This window comes from Sapajus apella, unplaced genomic scaffold (genome assembly GCF_009761245.1).
Source record: "Sapajus apella isolate SASKATOON/1434 unplaced genomic scaffold, GSC_monkey_1.0 scaffold36, whole genome shotgun sequence".
NCBI lineage: Eukaryota > Metazoa > Chordata > Mammalia > Primates > Cebidae > Sapajus > Sapajus apella.
The window spans coordinates 34,188,059-34,206,614 of record NW_022436976.1 but is presented as its reverse complement, the minus strand read 5'-3'; the positions used below and the strand labels follow the sequence as shown (position 1 = coordinate 34,206,614).

At 40.4% G+C, this 18,556-nt stretch overlaps 1 protein-coding gene across 7 annotated transcripts in view; it reads left to right on the top strand.

The window, feature by feature from the left end:
- Positions 1–318: 318 nt before the first annotated feature.
- The window catches only part of OSBPL9 (oxysterol binding protein like 9), a 171,305-nt gene continuing 153,067 nt past the window's right edge, over positions 319–18,556 (top strand). For all 7 annotated transcript variants that reach the window (XM_032297040.1, XM_032297038.1, XM_032297039.1 and 4 more), the window contains exon 1: positions 319–456. In XM_032297040.1, the coding sequence (XP_032152931.1) occupies positions 346–456 (111 nt within the window). In that variant the 5' untranslated portion in view covers positions 319–345. The remainder of the gene's footprint in view (positions 457–18,556) is intronic.

Genomic DNA, 18,556 nt, shown 5'->3' with positions numbered 1-18,556 from the left:
ATCACGGCTAGTAAAATTATTTATTAATATGTTCATGAATAATATTTTTTTCTTTAATACCATGACAGATTATAAATAATCTTAACAGCAGTATTCAGGTTTGCATTCTCGCATCCCTGGCATGGAGTCCAACACACAATAGGCGCCCAAAGAAAGCATGTTTGACTTGATCGTTGGGGGCGTGGGTCGGCTAGTCTGCGCAGAGGAGCATCCGCTGGCCCCGCCCAGACCCCGCCCAGACCCCGCCCAGGACCCGCTCCGCCCCTGGAGGCCCCGCCCCTCTCGTGCTGAATGCCATATAGACGAGTGACGTCAGGCCGTTTGTTGTCATTGGCGGCTCCTAAGATGGCGTCCATCATGGAAGGTCCGCTGAGCAAATGGACTAATGTGATGAAGGGCTGGCAATACCGTTGGTTCGTGCTGGACTACAATGCAGGACTGCTCTCCTATTACACGGTGAGTCCTTGAAGGGCTCAGCTCCGGGCGCCTTGGGGCCGCGTTTCCTGGGGGACCGGGGTTTTAAGTGGCTGAGTTGATGTTGCTAGTCTGGGGGTGCCGCCGTACGAGAGGGTTCCCTTATGGGGGAGGGTTTTACGTCTCAGATAGCCAATGAGGGTGAGGGAGATAGGGGCACAGCCAATAAATAGAAACTAGCTGTCTGATTTATGGGTTGGGGGGGTGAGCCAAGTTTCTTTTTTAGGGTCTTCTTTAAGCGGTGGTGGGGTCCGGCACGGTTGTGAGTGGGTAAGGGTGGTCGTAGCCATGGTTTAAAAGGTCCAGTCGTGTGGTTCATGCCGTCTTCATATGTTGTCATGGACTTTATACTGTCCCACTAAGGCCCTGTAGTCGGCCGCACCCCTTAGCTTCCCTGCGGGGATTGAAGAGCTCTGCTTCCTCGGAGGAGTGGCCAGAAGAGCCGGGACAGGTCGAAAGGCCCTCGGGCAACACCTGGGGGTCCGAAATTCCTCCGGTCTGTTCAAGTTGTGTGTCTCATTCAAAGGACGCACGCCTCTATTCAGCGGGAGGCGAGCTCAAACGACGCCTTAACTTTTGAGAACCGAGGATTTCCTACACTAGAGTCTCTTGTCAGCGCAGAGAGAGAAGGGACAGTGCAGTTTCCTTTTATAATTATATTCCTCGGAGGGCTGGGCTCAGGGCTTCACTGTTAACATAAGTTGGTGGCCATGGACAAGTAGATATATTGCTATGAATCTTTTTTTTTTTTTTTTTTTTTTTTGGAGACGGTGTTTCGCTCTGTCGCCCAGGCTGTAGTGCAGTGGTGCGTTCTCGGCCACTGCAACCTGCCCCTCCCAGATTCAAGCGATTCTCCTACCTCGGCCTCCCGAGTAGCTGGGATCACGGGTGTGCACTCTACACCCAGCTAATTTTTGTACTTTTAGTGGAAACGGGGTTTCAGCATGTTGACCAGGCTGGTCTTGAACTCCTGACCTCAGGTGATCCGCCCGCCTTGGCCTCCCAAAATGTTGAGATTACAGGCCTGAGCTACCGCGCCCGGCCTTGAACCTTAAGTTTTGACTATCCCTTCCACCCTCATCGCATTCGTTATGGAGGGTGGGTGTATTAGGGAGATAAATTACTTAGAAAGTTACTTTCTCTTAGTGGTGTATAGTTAACGATAGCCGATATGAGGGAAGAAAACACTTAAAAGGACAAAATATAATGCCCAGAAAGCTTTAGAACATAATAGAAGACAGAAAGAAAAACATATGATTATGGAAGAAGGATTAATGTTCATGAGAGAAAGGGCACACTTTATTTGTTCATTTAAAAAATATTATTGAGCTGGTTTGCAGAAGAAAAGAGACCAAAGTTTATATATATATATATATATATATATAATTGAGCTGGTATGTGCGTTTTCATGCCAGCAAGAATGAACAGTAATAAAGACACTCACTGTTCCTCTTCTCTGGAGCTTATATACTAGCTTAGTGTGTCCTTTAATTCATTTTATTCCTAATAACTCTGCAACGTGGTTATTCATTATCTCCATTTAATATCCCGTTACAGTTTTGAAATCTGAGGCTCCAGGCTTTTAAAACAATTTACTCAACATCACATAGCACTAAGAGGTGGAACTGGGATGCCAAATTATTCACTTTTTCTACTAAGCTTCACTTTCACTACAGGAAGGAAGAGTGTAAATTGTGAGTTACTAAAGGCAAGCTTGCAAGAGTAAAAGTATTACTTGCATCATCCTTCAGCTGTCAGCTTTCTTTCTCTACATAGTTTTTAAAGGGAAAAAGACTAAATCGTAATGAGTCTTAAACACATTCTTCAAGATTGTCTTTAGGTAGGCATGAAAGAGAGGCAACTGAATATTATATCCTGAAAACTCTGGAATTATGAAAGCCATGGCCCAGATAAAGTAAAAGCAATATTGGGTTTCAGTAGATGTGATAATCAGAAAATCCTACGAACCTTATTCAAGGTAGAGTGATTTCAATTAGTGGCACTATGCAGTTAAGTTACTCTTTAAATCCCAGATTTGTGTGGATCTGAATCTAGGACCATACTGGAGAGGCCCCAAGCTGAGGTTCTTGGGAATGCCTAGCCCAGAAAGAATCTTCCTTTCTACTCTTTTTCTTCTTTTCTCATATCCTTTTTCTGCTTTGTTGCCCTTTTAGTTTTTGAATACTTGGATAAATATCTCCTTGTCTTAATAGCTAAATACAGGTTTTTAAAAAAAATATCCTTTTTCCCCTCGGTATTTATCCTTCTTTCTGTGACTAGATTCCATAAAACGTTATCCTTGCCAGCAGAAGGAAGTATCATATTTCTCACTAATGGCTATTCAGAAGATTTTTTTTCTCTTCTAGTTCTTTGGTATTAAAGTATTTGCTTACAGAGAAACAGCAGACAATTGTTGTACCATCTTGTGAAAATAAAATGATACTCAATCTCAAATTAGAGAAGGTTCAGTAAAGATGGGAAAAAGATAGGTATTTACTTAAAAGGGAAAGTAGGAGCCACATTGGATATTGGCAATGAATTCTACACATGTGACATTATTTCAGTCCATTTGGATTCTGAAGGATTAGAAGGTGCATGTTAATGATTTGCATGTGGAATAACTTGGAGCCACATCTTCCAGGAAGGATATCTGAATTAGTTGTATAGCCTTCCAAGCAAGGCAGTAAATAGCATAACTTTATTTCTTGTTTCCAAAATCACTTGGCCTGTTGTCTGTCTCTGTGGTTGTAAATGTATTCTAGGGTGGTCCTGAGAACCCTGACTAGAGTGGCCTTGCTTTAGAGTTGGCCTTACTGAGCATTGTTACTGAGATAATCTCAGGATTGGGTTAGGATCGTTGGGATTGTTGTGGACAGAATAGATTAACCCAAGCCTCACTTCAGCCTGTGTCCTCACCAGACTTGGTCTCAGGGGATGGAATGGTCTTTATTCTTTTCTTTTGTTTCATAATTTCTTTTGTTTTAGTAATCTGTGAGTCTTTAGTTTTTTAAAAAGAGCTTGTTATATTTTTATTCTGCCCAATACAGAAACAGGGAAACTGATTATTTCCTTTAGGAAAGCAGATTTAGGCAGTCTTTTCAGCTCTAGCTCTCTCTCTCATTTATTAGAAATCTAATGTACCATAATTCATCCAGCAAGCATTTATATAAGGCTGACTATAACAGGCATTGTACTTTATATAATAGGAGTGCAAGCATAAAGGGGAGATAATTCTCCTAAGTAGGAACTCACAGTCTAGCAGAGCAGATACCTAAACATCATTTCAAAACAATATGCCAAATTCTGCAATAGAAAAAAGAACAGAGTGCTGTGGGAACATTGCCTGGAAAAGGCCAGAGAGATATTTGGGCTGAGACTAAAAGGATAAAGGTAGAAGAGAAGAAGGGCATTTCAGGTAACGGGAAAGGATATGCACAGACTGGGAAGCTTGAGAACACAAGGTGCATTAAGAGAATATTGAGAATTTCTGAGCAGCTCTAGTATTAACGTGTGTGTGAGAGGTAACAGGAGATTATGTCCAGAAGGTATTTGGAACCATGAGGTCAGGCCTGGATATGATCTGTTGGAATATAGCACAGAATTGATTAGTTTAATTTTTATTAGATAAAATGGCCAGGGGGAGTTAAGGGTATAAATTTGGGAATACTATGTGAACAAGCAATTGTCTATGTGGCAGATGATCACCAAAGAAGAAGTGAAAGGAAGGAAAATTGGGGGACATATAGATCTGTGAGGATTTGGAAGGTTAGAAAGTTAGTGGAATTTGTGCCTTTTGTTAATTTATCGAAGTTACTGAATACCTACTGTGTGCCCGGCACTGTGTTAGGAAATGGGGTTAAAGTGGCAAATAAGATGGAAATTGTTCATGATCTCATGGTACCTATAATACGTTGGGGGACATACTGGATAAGAGCCATGATAGGGGAAGCACAGGGGATAGATAGGTGACCTACTTGACTAAGTGTTGTAGGGTTAGGAAAGCTTTCCTTGAAGAAGCAGGCTTGTTATGACTTGAATGATGGGTAGAGATTAGCCATGTGAGCAGAGAGGGAGAAGTGCTTGAGACAAAGGGAATACAAGTTTTTTGGAGGAAACAAGAGTAAGCAGCTTGTCAGTCCTGAAGGTTGGGCTGTGAGGTAGGTAGTAACGAGAGATGAACTGGAGAGCTAAGCAGGGGGACAGATAATGAAAGGCCTTCTTGGCACACCATGTTAAGGAATTCGAACTTTATCCCCAGGGCAGTGGAGAGCTATTTCAGTGTTGTAAAGACTTTTATTATTGAAAAAACTTTTATTATAGAAATTTTTAAAAAATTTTAAATCTATTTTGTTTATTTATTTATTTTGAAACCGAGGTATAAGACTGGCTAATTTTGTATTTTTGGTAGAGATGGGGTTTCACCATGTTGCCGAGCTGGTCTCGAACTTCTGGGCTCAAGCAGTCCATCTGCCTCAGCCTCCCAGAATGCTGGGATTATAGGCATGATCCACTGTGTCCAGCCTGTTATAGAAAATTTTTAATATTCATGAAAGTAAAGAGGACAGTAAAATGAATTCATTTCATCCAGCTTGTACAAATATCAACATATGGCCAATCTTGTTTTGTTAGTTCTCCCATTAACTCCTTCCTCCTCTACTGAATTATTTTTAGAGCAGATCCCAGACACTGTATTACAGGTATTGATCGACTTACCACCTATGCAACTTACGACCATTCGACTTAACGACCACAATCACTAGCCACGACTGCTCTGCGTCTGGCAGCACAAACATTGCCCAGCTGGGCGTACGACAGTGCGGACCAGCTTCCGGCAGCACTACCATCTCCGCGTGCACCATTTCAACTGTACATATAGCCTACTCAACTTACAACCAAATCATGTTACGACCGGTCCTTGGTCCCGACTGTGGTCGTAAGTCGAGCACTAGCTGTATTTCTTTGTGCATATTTCAGTATGTGGCCAGGCACGGTGGCTCACACCTATAATCCAAGCACTTTGGGAAGCTGAGGTCAGGGGATCACCTGAGGTCAGGAATTCAAGACCAGCTGGCCAACATGGTCTCTGCTAAAAATACAAAAATTAGCCAGGGGCAGTGGCAGGTGCCAGTAATCCCAGCTGCTCGGGAGGCTGAGAATTCAGCCTCTCCAGTTCAAGGAGAATTACTTGAACCAGGAGGTAGAGGTTGCAGTGAGCCGAGATTGTGCTTCAGCCTGGGTGACAGAGCAAGACTCCATCTCAAAAAAAAAAAAAAAAAAAAAAGTTAGAGTTTCTCTCTTTTAAAAAAATGTTGTCAAAATACTTTTATTACAGCTAAATAGTAGTATTTATTAATATCAAATATCCAGTCTGTTCAGTTTCCTAGAATGTCACAAATATTTCCTCCATACCAGTTTGTTTGGGTCAGAATTCCAAACAAGATCTGCTTATAAAGTCTTTTAATCTCTAGTTCTGCTCTTTTTTTCTTGGCCATTTATTTAAGACACCAGGTCATTTATACTGTACAGTTTTCCACATTTTGGATTTTGTTGGAAGCATCATTTTGGTATGTTTAAACATACTCCTTTGTTCTCTGTATTTCCTATATAAATTGATAATTTGAGCTGAAAGCTTAATCAAATTTATTATTTTTTTCTTTTAGGCAAGAATACTTGATAGGTGGAACCTATCAAATCAAGAGGCACATGTCAGCTTGTCTCTCTATGAGTTAAAATTGATCAGTAGGTTCAGGTGAAATGTGTTGTTTTTTTTAAAGAATATGGTTGCAGAGAAGTAATCAGAAGGTTGCTTTTGATGGGATGTAGTGATTGGATGTGAGTGAAAGAGGAAGAGTCTGAAGACATCTAGATTTTCAGCTTGAGCTGGATGAATGATAGGAAGATAGGAAGAACAGGTTGGGGAGAAAAGTGGTTGCCTTGGGGCATGTTGAAATTGACATAAAGATGTGTTAAGTCTGGAGCTTTGGACAAAAATCTGGGCTGCATATCCTCTTATCAGTCAAATTAAAAAAATAAATCTGGGCTGCTGATAAATATTATTTCAAATAGTATTTCAGTTTTTCATATATGGAGAGGTGAAAGGGTGAGTAGAATAGAGATCTTTGGATAGGACTCTGGAAAATACCACTGGATTTAGTTATCTATTGCGTTATGACTGATTACTCCAAAACATGGCAACTTAAAACAACAGTTTGTTACCTTATAGTTTCCGTGGGTCAGAACTTTGAGTTCTGGCTCAGGGTCTCTTATGAAATTGTAGTCAATATATTAACCAGTGCTGCAGTCATCTGAAAAGCTTTACTGGAGCTAGAGGATCAGCTTTCACGATGACTCACATGGCTGTTGTCAGAAAGCCTCACTCCTTGCTGGCTGTTGGAAGGTGGCCTGAGTACTTCACCAGGTAGCCTTTCCATTGAGCTGCTTAAGTGTCATCATGACAGAGCAGCTGGCTTTACCTAGGAGTGATCCAAGTGAGAGCAAAGAGGAAGCCTCAATGCCCTTTATGATGTAGTCAGAGACCACCACTTCTGCCTTATTCTGTTCATTAGAAACAAGCCATTAAGTTCCACTGATGCTCCTGGGGTTGGAAATTTCAGGCATGAGGAGGGGAATTAGGCTTTACCTTTTGAAAATAATTTGTGGACAGATTTTAAACCACCACAATCACAATTTAAGGGATTGGCAGAGGAAGAAAGCCTGCACAGGAGAATGAAAAGGGATTCCAGAGATGTAAGAAAAACCAGAAAAATTTACTACTTCTACCTTGCCAGTCATGGATGGCAAGGTGGAAGTAGTAAATTGGCTTGAGTACTGCTGAAAGGATTAAATAGATGAGGTCTAAAGCATATTCATTGGAATTATCAACTTGGACATCATTGATGTTCTTAGGGAGAGCAGTTTCCATGGAGTGGTAGGTATGGAATGCAGGTTGGAGTGGCTTGAAGAGTAAATAGGAGGTAGGAAGACTATGAGGCGAATGGGGATTATTCAAGATTTTTTATAGTAGAAGGAACAAAGAGGTTATGGAATGTGGAATGGAGGGGAACAGTTCTCAAATAGGAATATGCTTAAATGTTGTAGGGATGGGAAGCAAGGTCCATGTTAAAAATGAGGATGCAGTCAGTACACAAGGAATATAGTAAAGATTTAGGACAATGACACTGGGAACTGGAAAAAGGAATAGCTAAATATGATTTGTTTAGCCATTACCCTCAAGTGTTAACCCTCTCTCTTGATTTGTGTTGCTTTTGGAGAGAAGGTTAGAAACTGAATTAGTAAGTTACTTGGGCTACTCAGGATATTCTTTGTAAAAGGAGTCATTAGAGAAATCATGTTCTTTGCTGTTACACACTGTCTGGAAGAGACTTATAACGACTTTGCATTTTAAAGCCACTGCTAGTCAAAACACATTTAAGTGTTATTTGGCAGTCTTTAGCGATGTTTAGTAGATGATAAAAAAACCTACCATCTAATTCTTGGATTTTAGATTTTTGAATAGCTTTAACTGTATATATTTCTCTTGCAAATATGTAAAAGAAGTAGTCTCAGATTCTCCTAGAAAGATATCAGCACCACTCCCATCAAATATTTAAAAGCAAATTTATTCTTTTCTAAGTAAACCATTCTTGAATATATCAAATATGATTTTTATTGTGCCTATATATGGTACTTTTTTTTTTTTTTTTTTTAAACAGAGTCTTGCTCTGCCACCCAGGCTGGAGTGCAATGGCACAATCTCCACTCACTGCAACCTCTGCCTCCTGGGTTCAAGCAATTCTGCCTCAGCCACTCGAGTAGCTGGGATTACAGGTGCCTACCACCACGCCTGGCTAATTTTTGTATTTTTAGTAGAGACAGGGTTTCACCATTGGCCAGGCTGGTCTTGAACTCCTGACCTCAGGTGATCCACCTGCCTCAGCCTCCCAAAGTGCTGGGATTACAGGCATGAGCCACTGTGGCAGGCTACATGGTACATTTTAGTAGTCGAAATCTAATAGAGTAGCTTTAGAATTATATAAGGAACAAAAGAAAAATTGTATCCAAATCTAAATGGGGCAGACATGGTGGCTCATGCCTGTAATCCCCCAGCACTTCGGGAGGCTGAGGTGGACAGATCACTTGAGGCCAGGAGTTGGCCAGGAGTTTGAGACAAGCCTGACCAACGTGGTGAAACCCCATCTCTACTAAAAATACAAAAATTAGCCAGGCGTAGTGGTGCACCTGTGTAATCCCAGCTACTTAGGAGGCTGAGGCAGGAGAATCGCTTGAACCCAGAAGGCAGAGGTTGCAGTGATCATGCCATTGCACTTCAGCCTGGGCAACAGAGCATGATTCTGTCTCAAAATAAATGAATAAATAAAATTAAAAATAAATCTAAATGCCCTGAAAAGACATAAAGAAACTCCCTAAGACAGTAAGTAGTATCAATGGGAGGAATTATTTGGAAATTTTATATCTTTTACTTTCCTTGAATACTTTAGACAGTCTTGATTTTTCCCTTTTCCAAAACTCCAGAGCCTTGCTCATATAATTCTTTTGGGCATTAATAATTTTACATCTGCTACAATTAACTAACCATATCTCTAGTACATTCTTTATCTGTACAGCAAGCTTGTAAACTCCTTGATGGCAATACCGAACATTATAATCTTCAAGCCCTACAATGAAGCTATTATTCTCCTAGTGAATAGATTATGAATGGCTCTTCAAACTAGACTTATAGGTGAGTGAGATGCAGAAGGCTGTTTGGAATTGTTGTTTACACAGCCTTGTAGGCTTTTACAGAATATACTAATAGCAAGTCTGTATGTTTCCACAGTTTATGTAAAACCTGATTGAGTTTGTTAACCATAGAGGTTTTTTGTTTAATCATCCTGAGTCTGTGGAACTGTGTGTGATCTTTTGCATCCTGTGTTTTATCAGACAAGCAGTCAATTCTTGCTTCTGTTGCAAGCAGTTTTCTTAATGGTATTAAGTTGTAGAAAGATGCAGAGTTGTTCTTAAATATGCCACTCCAAATATGGCAATTGTATGATTAGATTTTCTTTTTTAAATTAAATTTATTTTTAACTAATCTAGGCCATGCCAGTTGGAAGGATTAGATTTTCAAATAGGTGATCACAATTAAAAACTAGAGTAGCGTACAGGTTATTTAGATTAAGGATTGAATTTCTTTTACTGTTTATAGAGAAATACAGACAAAGAAATGGCCACCCCAATCAATTGTTTTCCTTCTCATTTATTTAATTGTAAAGGATTCTCTTCTTCTTTTTTTTTTTTTTTTTTTTTTTTTTGTTATGGCGTCTTGCTCTGTCACCCAGGCTGGAGTGTAGTGCTGTGATTCTGGCTCATTGCAATCTCTGCCTCCCAGACTCAAGATCCTCCCACCTCACCTCAGCCTCTAGAGTAACTGGGACCATAGGCATGCACCACCACACCTGGCTAACTTTTTATATTTTTGGTAGAGATGGAGTTTTACCATGTTGGCCAGGCTCGTCTTGAACTCCAGAGCTCAAGCTATCCGCTTGCCTCAGCCTCCCAGAGTGCTGTGATTATAACTGTGAGCCACTGTGCCCAGCCCAGGATTATTTGAAAAATGGAGTTTACTTGCAGAAGGTAAATTTACATGTTACATGGGATCATGTAAATGGAATTATATTCAAAGAAAGTATTTACAGATGTTCATAATTAATTTTTTTCTATTCACATGACAATGTAAAAATTATTATAAATGTTGATTCTCTATTTCTTGGAGTTTTGTTCCATTGAGGTCCCATAATAAGATTGTCTGCTTATTTCTTGTATTTTATTTTAGCAGTACTGTTATGGCACAGCTGGGTGAAAATATACTGGATAAAAATGTGATCTGTTGCTCTGGCAGCTCTCTTCAGTGTCTCAATCCTCTTTTTTCTTCCATCACGCATAGGAGATGCCATGCTTACCAGAGACAATATTTCATTTGGTGGGAATACTCTCAACTCCTTGTTCTCTCACCTATTTTAATATATCTATTTTCCTCTATCCTTGCTTTTACCTTTCCCTGTCATAGTGGAAGGAGGTAATCCTGTGTTCTGGATTCCATTTGCTCACAAACTTTTCGGGGATTTCAGTCTATAGATTTTACTCCTCTATCTGCTTTCTCTCCTCTCTATTTAACTTCCTCACTACAGATTTTTGTTATTTAAGAATATTACTATTATGCAATATGACAGACAGTTGTAACCATTTTATACAGACATTTTTAGATAGGCTGTTGCTTTTTTTTTTTTCCCCCCCTAAGACCACATCTCACTCTGTCATGCAGGCTGGAGTACAGTATGCTATCACAGCTCACTGCAGCCTTGACCTCCCAGGCTTAAGGAATCCTCCTGCCTCAGCCTCTTGAATAGTTGGGACTGCAGTCATGTGCCACTACACCAGCCAATTTTTGTGCTTTTTTTGTGTGTGTGTGGATATAGGGTCCCACTGTGTTGCTCAGGCTAGTCGTGAACTCCTGGACTCAAGTGATACTCCTGCTTTGGCCTCCCAAAATGCTGGGATTACAAGTGTGAGCTATGACACCTGGCTATCTTTAATTTTTTAATTTTGATGTTGTCCAATTTTTCTGTTGTTTTGCTGCTTATGCTTTTGGTGTCATATCTGAGAAATCATTGCTTAATCTAAAGTCACAAAGTTTCATATCTATGTTTACTTCTAAGAGTTTTATATTTTAGCTATAATATGTAAATCTGATCCATTTTGTTGGTGATTTTTTTTGTTTGTTTGTCTGTCTGTTTTGAGGCAAGGTCTTTCTTTGTCACCCAGCCTGGCACCATCAAGGCTTATAGCAGCCTCAACATCCCAGGGCAAGTGATCCTCCCACCTCAGCCTCCTGAATAGCTGGGATTACAGGCTTGTGTCACTATGTGAGCTAAATTTTTTATTTGTAGAGGATGGGGTCTTGCATGTTGCCTACAATGTTCTCCAACTCCTGAAATGACCCTTCTGTCTCATCCTCCCAAAGTGCTGGTATTATATGTGTGAGCCTCTGTACCTGGCTAGTTTTTTTAATATGGCAAGGTAAGGGTTCACCTTTATTCTTTTGCATGTGGATATCCAGTTATCCCAGCACCATTTGTTGGAAAGACTTCTTTCTCCATTGTTTTGGCATTGTTGTTGACAGTAAACTAACCATAAATGTGAAGATTTGTATTTGGACTGTTAGTTCTATTCCATTGACATATTTGTCTGTACTACGCCAGTACTATACTGTCTCAACTATTGTAGCTTTGTAGTAAGTTCTGAAATTGGGAAATGTAAATCCTCTAACTTTTTTTTTTTTTTTTTTTTTTTTTTTTTTTTTTTGAGATGGAGTCTTTTTGAGATGGAGACTTGCTCTGTCATCAGGCTGGAGTGCAGTGGCGCAATCTCAGCTCTTTGCAACCGCCGCGTCCTGGGTTTAAGCGATTCTTCCGCCTCGGCCTCCCGAGTAGCTGGGACCACAGGCGTGTGCCACCATGCTCTGCTAATTTTTGTGTTGTTTTTTTTTTTTTTTAAGTAGAGACAGTGTTTCACCATGTTGGCCAGGATGGTCTTGATCTCTTGACTTCATGATCCACCCACCTCGGCCTCCCAAAGTGCTGGGATTACAGGTGTGAGCCACTGTGCCCGGCAAATCCTCTAACTTTCTTTGTTCTTTTTCAAGATAGTTTTGACTATTCTGGGTCCTTTGAATTTACACAGGAATTTTAGGATGGACTGACTCTTTCATTAATGATTTAACATGTTCATCTCTCCTACATTGAAAAATGTCTCTCTTATTTCTGTGTCTTTCTAGAAATATCATCCTAACCTGTCTTCCTCAATATACATATGTCTGTTGAAATCCCTGTCTCTATTAGTCCATCTTGCATTTACACGACAGCACTCTTTTTTACCTCCACATTTCACTGAAAATTCCAGCAGAGGTCCCCAGTGATAGCTTTGTTGCTAAACTCAACGGGTGCTTTTTCGCTCTTAATCTTAGCGCTGTCTCTACAGCCCTTGATGATACCGATTACTGTTTTACAGCTTTACAACTCATTTTACTGTTCTTGAAGAGGTGACAATGTATTCTTAATTATTTTTCCACTACTGCACTAATGAAGGTCTATTTTTTTCTTAAGAAAGGACTGTTGCAGTATTATAAATTTGTAAAAGAAGACTCAAACTATAGTGGAAGGTCTATACAGTAGAAGGAAGAAAAGTCCCACCTGAAATCCTACTTATCTGTGTTTTGAAGAATAGCTTTCCTAACAACTTTTCATACACAAATACACATCTGTATACTTTACATAAATAGAATCATTTTATACATGATACTCTACAACCAAGCATTTTAAGATTTTTCTGTATAATTTATTGTACCATTTTGTATTGTATTTATTCAAGAGGCACATGAGTGAAATATAACATTTTTCCTTCATCATTACTTAATAGGATTTTAGTCATCTGGCTTTGGGTGACCAAAATTCCTACACTGGCTTGGTGCAGTGGCTCATGCCTGTAATTTCAATACCTTGGGAGGCTGAGGCAGAAGAATTGCTTGAACCTGGGAGGCGAAGGTTACAGTGAGTGAAGGAAGGAAGGAAGGATCCAAATATTTTTACTATGACTTTGTGATGTGCCTCCTGGGTTCCAGTGATTCTCCTGCCCCACCCTCCTGGGTAACTGGGTTTACAGGTGCACACCACCATGCCTGGCTAATTTTTGTATTTTTAGTAGAGATGGTGTTTTACCACGTTGGCTAGACTGGTCTTGAACTCCTGACCTCAGGTGATCCACCCACTTCTGCCTCCCAAAGTGCTGGGATTACAGGTATGAGCCACCGCGCCCACCCTTCACTTGCCACTCTCTATCCACTTTAGCTTTTCTTCTGTTCCTTGGAAGTTCTTCAAACTTGTTCTTGCCTCAGGGCCTCTGCATGTTTTCTGTCTTCTTGGACTGATGGTACCCCAGGTCTAGTGTGGTTGATTACTTATACAGGTTTTCATTCATATGTCACTGCTCAGAGAAGCCTTTCTATAACAAAACATCTAAAGTAGGCCTCTCACCCTCAGTCACTATTGTAATTATTTCATTTGATTTTTCATGGTATTTAATGTTACCTGCTTTAATTATTTTGTTTTTCTTGCCTATTGTCTGTTTCTGTCTTGTATTAGTAGAATATAAGTTCCATTACAACAGAGACTTTATTTGTCTTCATCATTTTATCTCCAACATCTAGAGCAGTGCCTGACACTTAGTGGCATTTCAGTAAATATATTCATGGGTTGCTTAACAATGGGGCAGGAGTGTGTGTGGGGAGATACCTTCTGAGAAATTTGTTAGGTGATTTTGTCATTGTGTGACTGTCATAAAGTGTGCTTACAAAAACTTAGATGATATAGTTTACTACATACCTAGTCAGAAACCTAGTCTGTGTGGTAAGCTACAGCTCTGTACAGTGTGAAACCGTATGGGTGGGCCAAAGGGGAAACTTCTACTTTGACCTTTGGAGGTTTGCTGAAAATCATCTGACAAAAGGCAGAGTAATAGGAGAAAAGGCATACAAATTTACTAATGTGACTGGGCGCTGTGGCTCACACCTGCAATCCCAGCACTTTGGGAGGCTGAGGTGGGTAGATCACCTGAGATCAGGAGTTCCAGACCAGCTTGGCCAACATGGCGAAACGCTGTCTCTACTAAAAACACAAAAATTAGTCCGGTATGGTGGTATGCACCTGTAGTCCCAGCTACTCAGGAGGCTGAGGCAGGAGAATTGCGTGAAACTGGGAGGTAGAGGTTGCAGTGAGTTGAGACTATACCACTGCACTCCAGCCTGGGTGACAGAGCCAGATTCTGTCTCAAAAAAAAAGAAAAAATTATCAATGTGCATGGGGGTGGGGAAGTTATGGAGTGATTACCTCGTCTCCTAATGGAGTATAGTAGTTTATATACCCCTTTTCACAGGGGAGGGAGGAGATGGGGAGTGTAGACAATTCTTTTAAAGGGTACTAAATGATTATTAGGGAGAATGAATAGACCAAGGAGACAGAAAAGTCCATCCAGGTTTAGTTGCATTTCTCAATCTTCTTTTCTGTGATAGGTAATGAGATTTCAGAAAGGGGATAGAAGACAATTGTGTTTCTTTTGGTAAAATGATTTTCTGGTAAGATAAGGAAATGCCAGAGTCCCTCCAGCACTGGGTCAGGGAGAAACAAGACAAGATTAGAGAGACCTTGATCCTAAGATTTATTTCTGAGACCTTTCAACTTTCAAAAGCACTCATCATGCCCAAGTGCCATATTTTTTGGGGTAGTCATTTTCTGTACTACAATATTACTCTACTGAATACTTTAGGTAATTGTAATATAATGGTAAATATTTATGTATCTGAATGTATCTAATCATAGAAAAGATACAGTAAAACTATGGTATAAACTATTAAAAATGGTTCACCTGTATAAAGCACTTACCATGAATGGAGCTTGCAGGACTGAAAGTTGCTCTGCATGAGTCAATGAGTGAGTGGTGAGTGAATGTGAAGGCTGGGGACATTCCTGTGCACTACCATAGACTTTATCAACACTGTACATTTAGGTAACACTAAACATAAAATATTTTTTCTTTCTTCAATAAATTAACCTTAGCTTACTGTAGTGCTTTACTAGATAAACTTTTATTTTTTAAAAACTTTTTGACTCTTTTGTATTCACATTTAAGTTTAAAACACAAACACATTGTACAGCTGTACAAAAGTATTTTCTTTATATCCTTATTCTATATACTCTTTTCTATTTATAACTTTTCTTATTTTATGTTTTCATTTTAAGCTCTTTTTTGTTAAAAAAAAAAAAATACAACTGCCCAAAAGGTTCTTTCTGCCCACTGTGCAAACAAAATCAATTCATGGAGACCATGGCATTACAGTAAAGAACGTTTAATTGACACGAGGCCGGCCTCACTCTGAGGTTAGCAGTTTTTCAAAGACAGGTTGGTGGGCAGGGGCCTAGGGTATGGAGAATGCTGATTGGTTGGGTTGGAGCTGGCTTCTTGTGCTGAGTTGCGTCTAGGTGGGGCCTCAGGAGTGGCTGGCAAGTCCATGTGGAGCCATCAGTTGTCAGACATGCAAAAAACTTGAAAAGGTATCTCAAAAAGGCCACTCTGGCTGGGCACAGTGGTGCATGCCTGTGATCCCATTGCTTTGGGAGGTAGCAACAGGAGGATCATTGAGCCCAGGAGTTTGAGACCATCTGGGCAACAAGTGAGAACCCATCTCTACAAAAAATTTTAAAAAATTAGCTGAGCATGGTGGAGTGTGCCTGTGGTCCCAGCTACTTGGAGGCTGAGGCAGGAAGATCGCTTGAGCCTGGCAGGTTGAGGCTACAGTGAGCTATGATCATGCCACTGCACTCCAGCCTGGGTGACTAAGCAAGACCCTGTCTCAAAGAGAAAACCCCCCCCACCAAACTTAGGTTCTACAATAGTGATATTGTTTGCAGAAGTAATTGTGACCTCCAGAATAATGACTGACAATCATTTATGTCTATATCTTAGCAGAATTCAGGCTCTTTTAATCTCCTAGACTGGTGGTCTCTCATTGGCTTTACAAAGGCAATTGAGTTTTGGGGAAGGATTATTATCCTTTAAATTATAAATGTCTCCCAGAGTTAGCTTGGCTTAAGCCTAGAAATAATTGCAGCTTGAAAGCTAAAGCAAGAGGGCATTGGCCAGATCAGATCTCCCCTACTGCCATAATTTTCTCACTGATAGAATTTTTGCAAAGGTGGCTTCAAAAAGTAAGATACAAACACTTTAGCAGAGGTCTACATAGGGTCAGAATCATCAATATCACTGTCTTCCACCTGTATATCTTGTCCCACTGGAAGGTGGGCAATAACTTGCATGGAGCTGTAATTTCCTATGTAATCTCCTATGATAACAATGCTTTCTTTTGGAATCCCTACCTAAGGACCTGCCTGAGGCTGTTTTACAGTTAACTTTTAAATATATATAAAAATAGAAGGCATATACTCTAACAATAAAGATACAGTATAGTAAGTATATAAACAATGTAGTTATTATCATCAAGTATTATGTACTATACATAATTGTATGTGCTATACTTTTATATGTCTGGCAGTGCAGTAGGTTTGTTTACAATAGCACTGCCACCAACATGAGTAATGCATTGCACTACAGCATTAAAACAGCTACAACATCATTAGGCAAGAAGAAATTTTCAGCTCTATTATAATCTCACAAACAGTACTGTGAAGTAGTTGATATTATTTCCTTTGGACAGTGAAGACATTGAAATTTAAGAGGATCACATGATAGTTTCTATACGTGTGATCAAGGTCTAACTTCAAATAGAATGTTCTATCTGGGATATACTGGATTAGTAGTGATTGGAATGATGATAAACCTGTTATCACTAGTTTGCTGGCTGTTGATAAATAATGTACATCATTATCAAAATTAAACTTCTTTCTGCACTGGACTTTCTAAACTACAGTGATCTATTGTAATGCTAAGATTAAGTAAGGACTCTTCCTCTTATCTCAACAGAAAGCCTACTTTGTGGGGAGAAGTGGCAGGGAGCAAATACTGAAGTCTCAGAATTTGTGAGTGATGGGTTTTTTGTATTTACGTGGCATAAATGTAGAAAAGCAGTGGCAAATTCTCTAGGCAGATAGGGTCTACCTTGGAATTTTAGTCACCTGGAAAGAGAGTAAGTTTACATTTCTTATAGGCAACATCCTCTGTGACCATTTAAAATGCAAGTCATTTAAACTCTTCTGCCTTCATTTCTTTTTGAAAACCCATAAATTGTGAAGTAAAGTTAGACTTGATTTAAAAAATGAGTTTTTAAATCAAGTCTAACTTTATTATTTCCTTACTCCCTCATTATTTCCTTTAATCATTTTTCCTTTAAAAAAATACTTCTGTTGGCCGGGCGCGGTGGCTCAAGCCTGTAATCCCAGCACTTTGGGAGGCCAAGGCGGGTGGTTCACGAGGTCAAGAGATCGACACCATCCTGGTCAACATGGTGAAACCCCGTCTCTACTAAAAATACAAAAAATTAGCTGGGCATGGTGGTGCGTGCCTGTAATCCCAGCTACTCAGGAGGCTGAGGCAGGAGAATTGCCTGAACCCAGGAGGCGGAGGTTGCGGTGAGCCGAGATCGCGCCATTGCACTCCAGCCTGGGTAATATGAGTAAAACTCCGTCTCAAAAAAAAAAAAATACTTCTGTCTTTTTTTATTTTTTTGAGATGGAGTCTCTCTGTCGCCTAGGCTGGATCTTGGCTCACTGCAGTCTCCGCCTCCCTGGGTTCAAGTGATTCTCCTGCCCGTCTCCCAAGTAGCTGGAATTACTGTAGCCTTGACCTGTAGGGCTCAAGTTATCTTCCTGCCTCAAGCGATCTTCTTGCCTCAGCCTCCAAGTAGCTGGGACCACAGGCACACTCTACCATGCTCAGCTAATTTTTTAAATTTTTTTGTAGAGATGGGCTCTCATTTGTTGCCCAGTTGGTCTCAAACTCCTGGGCTCAATGATCCTCCTTCTGCTACCTCCTAAAGCAATGGGATCACAGGCATGTATCACCGTGTCCAGCCAGAGTGGCCTTTTTGAGATACCTTTTCAAGGTTTTTGCATGCCTGACATGCTTGATGACTCTATGTGGACCTGTCAACTGCTCCAGTGGCCCCACCTAATTTTTTGTATTTTTAGTAGAGACGTGGTTTCACCGTATTGGTCAGGCTGATCTCAAACTCCTGACCTCAGGTGATCCACCCACCTTGGCCTCCCCAAGTGCTGGGATTACCGGTGTGAGCCACCGTGCCTGGCCACTTTTATCTTTATTATAAAAGTAAAATAAGGCCAGGCACGGTGGCTCACACCTCTAATCTTAGCATTTTGGAGGCCAAGATGGGAGGATTGCTTGAGCCCAGGTGTTCAAGACCAGCCTGGGCAATGTAAGGAGACCCCGTCTCTATAAAAACAAATTGAGAATTAACCAGGTGTGGTGGTGTACGCCCATGGTTCCAGCTACTGGATGGGTG